This window comes from Geospiza fortis, unplaced genomic scaffold (genome assembly GCF_000277835.1).
Source record: "Geospiza fortis unplaced genomic scaffold, GeoFor_1.0 scaffold361, whole genome shotgun sequence".
Classification (NCBI taxonomy): Eukaryota; Metazoa; Chordata; class Aves; order Passeriformes; family Thraupidae; genus Geospiza; species Geospiza fortis.
In genome coordinates this window covers 687,742-697,555 of record NW_005054356.1, presented here as the reverse complement: position 1 = coordinate 697,555, position 9,814 = coordinate 687,742, and the positions used below count along the sequence as shown (strand labels likewise).

Below are 9,814 nucleotides of genomic sequence, written 5' to 3'. Positions count from 1 at the left end.
CCACGCATAAATCACGGGCTTGTGTGCTGTCAGCGAGTTCCTCTGGAGCCGGGGTCTGGGACCTTCCCTGCCGGGGAATCCCGAGGAGCCCGGGCTGCTGTGACTGGACTGCCCCGTTCCTGTGGCAGAGGCTGGATCCTTTGCTCAGTCCAAAGTTGCAGCTGAGTGTTTCGTTGGCTGCTTCCCTCTGGGTGCTGGCACGTTGTGCACGATTCTGTGCATTATCAGGTTTTTAATTATCAGTGGGAATCCCTCCATTCTTTCCCACTCCCGGGACAAGAGCAGAGCCAGGAGGGTCCCAGAGGCTGCAGCAGTCAGAAACTGGGATGCTGCTGCAAGGGTGAAGGGTTAGGAAGGGTGTCCTCACCTGGTCACAGGCTCCTGTGTTTCTTCCCCTTCCATGCTGGGGTTTCTCAGTAGCAGACCTCGGTGGTTTGGATGTTGCAACATCAGGCCTTTGCGTGTCTCCAGTGCGAGCACAGCGCCTTGATGAATTGCTGCTCTTTGTTTCCTCCCCTCTTCTGACAGTGCCCACTATTCCAGCCTTCCTACAAACAATGCTCTCTTGTAGTCAGGCAACTATTGCTGGCCCATTTTATTTTTTGCAGCTACAGTATGGATCCACTCCAACAGATAGGCACTCTAACACAAGCAACTTCCACTTGCACACTGCTTTACTGTTCAGGTTTGCTCATGCCTAAACGCTTCATCACTGGGTGCAAAATGTTTTCCCAAACGACAAAAGTCATGGTGTGCATTTTCCTTGTTTTGTTTTTGCAGGCACACAATGGGGATCTTACAGTTAGACCCACTTGCAAGCCTGGCTTCTCAGAACAAGACTACACAGCATTCATCTCCCAGAATATCATGGAAGGGCAGAAGTTGCTCAAAGGTAAGTGGAATAAAAAGCTTAATAGCTTCTGCAATAACTGTATTTTCAGGAGGTGAAAGGAGGCTTAAAGATGCTGGTTTTGATGGTGAAATTGTCTGCAGAATTATGTTTGTAGGAGGATGAAACACTAAGTGGTTTACCTGAGCACAGTTTTGAATACAGATGAATCATTCCAAGTCCTCTGCTGTCTGCTTCAGGTGGATTGTCTGTTACACCATGCGAGGTCATCACTTCACTCTTGAGTCTCCCACTCCCACCCTGTCTGAAGGAACTCTGCATCTGATATTTTAGAAAGTATTTTTATGTATGAAATTCAAAGATCCCTAAATTATCTCTGCTTTGAAATGGATGATAAAGCAGACGTTGTTGTTGGAAATGTGGTAAACAAGCCTACAGACATTCTGTTCACAAATGTGGCATTCATTTTCATTACTGCCCCACTGACAACATGAAAACACAGGCAAAAAGAAACTACCAATTAGCTTTATAGTAATTGCAGGATTATAACCACTTTTGTGCTTGTAAACTCTAAGATGTCTTCATAATCCAAATAATGGTAGATTATCCTGTGTATTGCTCTGTCTCCTTTTCAAGTTAAAAATAATTAAACTTTATATTTGCATGACACAGAAAAATACTTTATTCCAAGAGAATTTTTGAAGATCAGAATCCCACGGCAGCCCAGGAAGTTGGGGAGGATGTCAGGGCTTGGTGCTCTACTCAAGGCTTTATAACTGTGTTTTGCATGTTTTGCAGAGTTTTCCTGAGTACATTTTGCTTGCATGCATGTCTCTGTGCCAGAAAGCTGGGATTTCTGTCTTCCTCCAGACCAAGCACCTGCTCTGTTACTTTGATTTTTCTCAGAAGAGAGGGAGAGTTGTCAGTGTTCTCTCTGGCTTCAGTAGAATCCAGGACTGGACATTTTTGCTCTGCATGAGCTGGCAATCACTTTTGTTTCTGTGCCCAGTTGTCTTAGTGTTGCTGTTCAGGAATTCTCTTGACTGGCCTGGCATTAATTAGTAGACCTTGGGGAGTTTATTTTTAGTTTGAAGGGTAACCAATGAGGGAATTGGGATGGACAAGCTCAAGATTATGCAACCCTAAAGAGACCAAATACCAATAGTTTACACACTTTGTAGCAGTTTTCCCCAGAAGTGAAGGCGGCTTTACAGGTCAGTCTGGAAACTGGGTAGATTTCATGCTCTTTTAGCTTTGCAAATTATTTGATAAAAAATGTTCTCTGAATACTGTAGAAAGCTATGTCATAAATATATTTGCTCAGAAGAGTGGTTTTTTGCAGTTTAGTGCTTGATAAATTGTGCTGTGTTTATGGAGGGGGGCAACAGGAATGGAGCAGAAGGGTCTGCTCAGAGGCATTGGGCGCCTGTGACTTTCAAAACAGCACAGTGGCTGCCATTTCATTTCTGGTTTAAATGATAGTTTTTAAATATGAAATTATATTTACATAGGCTGTCAAGTTGATTTGAATGAAAATATATTTCTATTTGATTTTATCCTTTAGGGACCAGTTGTAGTTTTACATTAGTCATGGCAACCCTGCTGCTGATTTAGGGCTTAACTCACTCTGGGGACATTCTGTATCCATGCCCCACTTGTAAGATTCATGTCCTGATAATGTTGTCACAGGTTCCATGATTTAAAAGCATTTTCTCAACAAAAGAAGGAAGAAAAAAAGTGCAAGTGCTGTGTTTGCTAATAAGTAAACTATCATCTTTGCACCTTTTAATCTACAGTCAAATACATGCTGTTGTTTATCATAGAAAGCAAATATATCTAATTAATTTATACAATAATGGGCAAGAAAATTCTTCTTCATGCTTGTGTTGTTCTTTATATATATACTCTAGCATGTAAAATTGGTAGTTTTCCAGTTTAGGTTTAATTTTACTTCTTAGCACTTGATGTGTCTGAAGCATAAAATGTTTATCTCTTTCTTCCATCTGGGTGAAGTATTGTACAATAGTTCAGACCAAAAATGGGTTCAGATTGCTTACATTATCATGTTTGATAGATTGACATATGTACTATTTCACACCATCTTACCACGCAAAGCTCTGCTGCCAGCAGCTACCACCATCTTATTCATCAGCATTCAGTAATTCATCTGCAGGCCAAATGGGACTGTTTGCCTGAATTAAACGAAAAAAAAAAAAAGAAAGAAAGAAAGTAGGCAGAAATTCACCTGTCAGTGCTTTCCTGGAATCTGGGGGTTGGAAAAAGCGTGTCTGTAGCTTGGGAGGCTCTTGGGGGATGTCACAGCGTGAACATGAGGTTTTTATGGATAACGTTCACCTTGTCCTTAGGAAGGAGAGGTGGGCAGTCCTGGGACAGTTTATCCCTGAAGGTTTGTCCATCAGAAATCAGGCAGCATGCAGCCCTCAGGATGGTGGTGAAATTCCTCCACACCATGGAGAAATTGGGATGTTCGTGGTTCTGTGTGGCAATAAATAAACCGAGCATTTCCCTTTTAAGCTTTGCAAGATTCAGCTCTCAAATGTATGCACTGTTATGAATGCATCAAAATGAAAGTGTTTATAGTATTCTAGGTTTGAATCAAGTTAAACAGATAATCACTGCTTATAATTGGTTTATTCCAATGGAAATAGCTTAGCCTTAATTTGACAACAAGAGCTTTTACAGAGTCATTGTTTTATTATAAGTATGCCGTAAGCTATTAGCTACTACTTTGTGGTTCATCTTATTTGCCTGAGTCAGCTCTCTAACATGCTCAAAACATACAGATTCTAGCAGGAGCTATTTGTTACACAGTAATTAACTTGTTTATGATAAATGGATGGGAGAAATGTCACGGCATTTTGTTTTATGTATAAATGAAAAGCATCTGCATTCTAAAAATTTCATGTTAATTAGACTTAAAATAGTTTTCCCCAGTAGTGCCACAAATACCACACGCTGCACATCACTGCCAACACTGTGGCCTGATGATGGGGTGGTAGCTGAGGTGATTTGTGGAGCCAGTGCCTTCCTCAGAAATGCCATTACTGCATGTCTTAATGAAAGCTACTGGGGTGTAATCTGTTATACTTTTTTGTCTTTGTTTTTGTTTGCAGGATAATAAACTTAGTCTTGATCATTGATGCATGATAATGTTTAAGATAGCTTCGTTAAGTATTTTCTTCTTTAGCCTAAGGGAAAGATCTCCATGTCTGCAGTATGGCAGAGGACGATTGTGGCACGGGGGATCTTTTCCTCTTTGTTAATTATTCATGTTAACTTAATGTGGTGAGAACATTGGTCCTGAGGGGTGGGGAGCAGGGGCATGTGGGGCTGCACTGAAGCAGTTCAGCAGTGTCCCAGGGGATCTGATTCCTGATGTGAACTCAGTGTTTGGGAGCAATGAAGACCAGCGGCCTCTTGGGGAAGGAGGGAGAGAAGGATGCTGGAAGTGGTGAGCCACGTGATACTCTTGCTATTGGCTTTATGCCCTTTTGGATTTTTTGTAGTGTTTTTTAAGATTATGATTAATAAGAAAAGGTGTTCTTCAGAATTAGAAGTTGAGGTTTAATTGGCACGCCGTGAGCCTTTGGTGACTGGGAGTGGGTGGGATGACATCAGGGTGTTGAATGCATTATTCCTCCAGTGTGGCCCCACCAGGGCTGCAGCACCTCTCAAACACACCTAAACAAAACAGCTCACAGCAGACAACACGAGCAGATGAGAGGTAGAGCCACTTGGTTGTGTTTTCTGTGCATCCCTTGGCGTGCAGTGATTCATGTTTCTGTGCCCAGCCCGAGCAGTGCCTGTGCTGATGGAGCAGGGAACTTCTCTTGTGTGGGCAGCCACGTTTGGGGACAAGTGTGTGGCAGCATGCTTTATTTTCATATGGGGGGATGAATAAACTCTGCCAGCATGTTCTGCTCTAAGCAAATGTATGAAACCAAAGTTAGCCAAGCTCATGCAAATGCATAAAAATGTAATTGCTTCTATTCTAGGATTTTTTTACTAGCATGATTTTTGGTTAAAAAAAAATACATAAAAGCTTTATTGGAATACTGCTTTTTTTTTTTTTTTTTTAAGAAGAATTCACTACGGAGATAATCTCTTGTAAGTTTTTCAGAAATAGGATGTTCTTCATGGTCAAAAGCTTTTTGTTCTCTCCACTGAGATTCCAAAACCTCCATCCTTTTTAGCCCTCACCACATCCAATATTAAAACTTAGGAAGGCTGTGAATGCTGTTTAGAAAATATCGACTGCATAGACCAAAAAACCCCAGCATCCACAATCTCCCTGGGATAGTGGAGAATACTGTAGATGGTGCAGGCTTCCCACTTTTCCTGGGTTCAGAGTCCAGAAAATACCCAGTACTTACCCATCTGCTGTCAGTTTTGGCAGGAGCTTGGTTCCCACAGGCTCTGAAGGGTGTGTGGATGTCTGAGGCTGCCCTGCCCACAGTCATGTCCAGGTGCCCTCTGAGGTGTCCTAAGGGTGCTTTTGGGAAGGGAAGAGCTTGAGCAATGCTGGATTTGTTCTGGTGTTTGGTGAGGTTGTTGAGCACCTCTTAGGGTTGCTTGGTGCTTGCAGCAGCTCTGCTGCAGCCTCCTGGAATAGCCAGTGCCTTCTCCAAGCTACTCAGAGCTGAAAAAAAGCAGAGAGGCTTTTCCATTCGTGTTTTCATTATTTTCTGGTCTGTGATTCTGCATGAAAAGCAGTTACTGCAGTTATTGTACACATAATTAGCTTCACAATTCCCTAATAACATCTGAAAGTAGGAGAGCGGCCACTGGAGCCCAGAACTCACCCTCGCCTCTCTTCACTCCTTTCTTGGAGCAAAGGGAGGCAGGCAGGCATCAGCTCTCTGTGTTCAGCTTGCACAAGCTCCAGTGGAGCTGCCTCTCAGAAAGCACTTCTCACATTCTGCAGGACAACTTCTTCTAAAAGCAGTTTCTCATGATGGGCTCGTTGCAAATCAAAACCATCATTTCCATCATGAGTTCCAGGGGAGACCCCAGAAAGAGCTGCTGCGGAGCAGGGAGCTGCTGATGCCCATGTATTTTTAATGTTGTTCTTCAGATCTAACTTCTGACACAAAAATGATGTTTAAGATGACATTTTTATCTAAATAAAATTGCAGTTAATGAGACTGGAGTAGTCAATAACACTCTGTAGAGTTAATCCCCTTACACTGTTTAATAACTGTATATATTGCTTTCTAGTTCAGAGCTTTGAACCAAATTCCTCAAACCCAAGCAGAATTACATTTTTCTGCATTCTGGGGAGTTAACTGATTTTTATCTGAATAAATCTGCTTCTCCAACAACAGACTTGAAGCTTCTCTGTTTTTTCAGGGATTTGTTTGTTAGAGAATTGTGCTGCTTCAAATTAGGCATTCTAGATAGGTATTAAGGAAGAAGATGAAACAACAATTTCTGTTGAATAATTTATTCATTTCTTTATTTATGCTTAGGCTTTTAGGAAATAAGCTGTGTCTGGAACAGTATCAATTAGTTATTTATTGTGAAATACCTGTTGTTTTGAACGCTAAGCTGATCATTTTAGGGCTTTTAAGGTTGGAAAATGTTAATTTTAAAGTCAGTTCTTTGTACAGGAATTGACTGTCTCTGACAGAGCTCATGAGCTCTGATCTCACAGAGCAGATGCTGAAAGCATTCTGGAAATTACGGTTTTGCATGTGGCAATTGAAACTTATTTATTCTAGCAGTGAAATATTTTCTTGCCTAATTTTCATTGACCTAATGCCAGTTCTCATTGCCTAATTTCATTGATATTTATGTGCAGGCCTCCTTCTGCCTTAATTTCTACCCTGGAAATGAGTCTCATGGTTTTTTTTAGATGGAATTTATTTCATTGCAGACTCAAGCTGGGGAAGTACTTGGTTCCACAGCAGCACGGGCCATGTGCACAGCTCATAGAATATTTTAGCAATATAGATAATAGTTAAAAAGTCTTATTTGAAGGGCAAGAAGAGATTAAAACTACAGAGGATAGGATTTCATTGAAAATCTGCTGCTTAATGTTTCTCATAGAATGAATTTGAGTAACACAGGGAAAGATGGGAGTTTGTTTGATTTGAGGTTACTGGTATATTCAGAATTAAGGCCATCGCTGTATCAAGTGGAATTTTTTATTTTCAGGCAAATGGAAGTAGTAAGAACTAAGACCAGGCAGGGGTGTTTGAAAAGCAAAGACCAGTCCTTGGCAGCTTTGAGTGGTTGTCAGGGGGTTGGGATGAGCTGTGCCTGTGATTCGAGGCAGATTTCCCCAGATCCTGGTGTGGAGCACTGCAGGAGGAACCTCTGCACGCTCGATGGAATTGATCTGTATCCCTTTCTCTGTATGTAAACCTTTTGTGCCCTAGCCAAAGATTCTGGAGAGGATTTGGCTTCACATTGCATTTTCCTTTCGGTGCCGACATGACCCCCAGGGCTGTTTTTCCAGGGAAAACCCAGAAGTGGCCTTGGCCAGCCCTGCCATGGCAGGGTTTTCTTACTGCTCAGGATGCCATGATATATTTTAGATATTTTATTTTAATATTTATTTATTAGTATTTCTGAAATGAGAGTGCTGGGATTGTTTAGCCTGGAGAAGACTTTATAATTTTATATAAACTCCTTGTGAGAATGTGCTGAGATGAGGTGCACAGAGGAAGGGCAGAACAAAATGAGTGCTAACGCCGAAATGCAGGACGCTGCACTTAAATGTGGGAAGAAACTTTCAGCCTGAGGGTTGTCAGACGCTGGAGGAGGTTTCTCAGAGATGCCATGAGGTCTCTGTTCTTGGAGATACCTGGAACCCTCCTGGATCTGGTCCTGGAGCCTGCTTTGGCTGTCCCTGTGCTGAGCAGGGGCTTGGGCAAGCAGCTCTGCAGCCTCCACTGGGCTCTGACCCTGGGAGACTCTGCAGGTGAACAGATGAAAAGACAGAGGGGTGAACTGAGCTTTTCTTCAAATACAAATCACACAGCTTTAAATAAAAACATTGCAACAGCCTGAAAAACGTGATCTTTACTGGGAAATTGTGTTTCTTTAATTTCTTGGAAGCATAACCTCTAAAGAGGGAATAATTGAAACACCAGGGACCAGCATTCAGCTCTTTGCTTCCATTAATGTCCACACTTAACCTAGGCATAGTTTGTCTCCTGGCATAAGGAAATGTAACACTTACATTGAAAAAGCACTCAGTTTCCTCTTTATTTTTAGTAGAATGAAAGAGAACATGTGGAGCAACTGTTTAACCCAAAATATTTATCTTATAAGCAGCTACTTCGCTTCTTTCAGGAGGATGTTTGTTTCCTAAGCGAGTTTTCTGCGACATGAAAAACGCTTGGGCTGAACAAGATCTCTTTTTGCCACAGGCTTGCGATTTCTCTTGTTTATGTTCATTATCCCTAATTTATTTATTAATTTTGGATTGCAGTTGCACAGAAGGAGTGTGAAGTGGCAAATGCTCTGGCATATGGGCTGCACTGTCACTGGGAACACTCAGCCGCCCCGTGCCTCGTGACCCCAGGCTGTGGCATCCACATTCCCCTTTCCTGCTCCCTTCCAATACAAATTTATATTTTTTTTTTTTTTTTTTTTGCCATGCCCTCAGTACTCTGGTGCCACTGTTCTGTAGCAGAGAGCCAGTGGCTGTGCTGGTTGTGCTGCTCATCAGCTGCAGCCCATTAGGAAGGGCAGCCCCTGTGTGCAGCCCACAGTGGGGGTGTTGGAAGCTCCTCCAAGGACCCTGAAGATATGTATGGGCCACCCATGGAGGAGGAAAGTAAAATAGATGCCCTTTCTGCTTTGAAATGAGGCAGTCTGTTTTCATTGATACCCAGAAGCACTGCAGTCATTAAAGGCTATTACTGTGCCTATTATAAATCACAATTTCCTAGCAGTTCAGAGGTTAGTCACAGATTTTGTTACAATGAGTTTGTCTCATAGTAATTCCAATCCTTATTAAACGAAATTGTCTTTAAAATAATTATGAATGTAGCAATTATCCAAAGATAAATAGTCAAGATTACAAGAATTGTTCTATATAGGGCTATGTATCAACTCCCTCTGTCAGTTCATGTCTAGAGAATCATAAAAGGCAGGTCAGTGAAACAAATGTCTGTCACTTCACCACGTAGCAAGAAAAGCATATTGGAATTATTGGTATATGAAAGAAAAACATGCAAGCTTGGTAAGATGGTAGAAAATAAAGAATTACTACAGGTGATAAAGTGCAAGTCAGGACTAGTTAAATCATGAGATATAATAAGCTGTTCCTTATGTAGTCAGTGGGGGTGAACAGATAACTGTGTAAATGCCACCAAGAGCTGTTTGTGGTGTCACCTGGATCTGTGTGTTGGTGTTTCCTGGGCTCAGAACTGGATTGGAGGAGCTCAGGAGGATTTCTGGTGCACACTCCTTCCCCAGGGCACAGCTCCCTTGTAACAACTTTGTCCCTGATGTGGGCTTGAAGATCCATGGCTGGGGACCCAAGCCAATATATTACTTTGCCTCCCTTTCCTTCCTCTAAGTAGAGCTCTCTTGATGCAATTTAACCCTGTTTGTATTTGTTATGGACACACGGAACAGTTGCTGATTTTTTTTTTCTCCCCCCAGCACATTTGAATTTATTTCTTTTTAGGTTCTCTAGGCTGAACCTCTCATTTGTTGCCTTTGTGTCTCGTGCTTGCCTCCCTCGTCTGAGTCCTTGTCTTTGTTACTAACACAATACTCCAGGTTGATGTGATGCTGCCAGCCAAGTCTCACAGTGCTGAACAGACAGGGAATATTACTCTGCCTGTTTTGCAGGCAACACTCCATTTGATTTATCTAATGTGATGATTGCTTTTTTTCTTAGCAGTATGATACTGTTGACTCATGTTCAGCTTGTGATCCAGTATAACCTCCCACATCGTTTTTTGATGAACTGCTACCTACCCA

The 9,814-nt window shown here is 42.0% G+C and overlaps 1 protein-coding gene across 1 annotated transcript in view; it reads left to right on the top strand.

Annotated features, from left to right (window-relative positions):
• Positions 1-785: 785 nt before the first annotated feature.
• Positions 786-9,814, top strand: part of LOC102040724 (cadherin-4) — a 412,700-nt gene continuing 403,671 nt past the window's right edge. Inside the window, exon 1 of the mRNA XM_031059080.1 lies at positions 786-892. Within this exon, the coding sequence (XP_030914940.1) occupies positions 868-892 (25 nt within the window). The 5' untranslated portion in view covers positions 786-867. The remainder of the gene's footprint in view (positions 893-9,814) is intronic.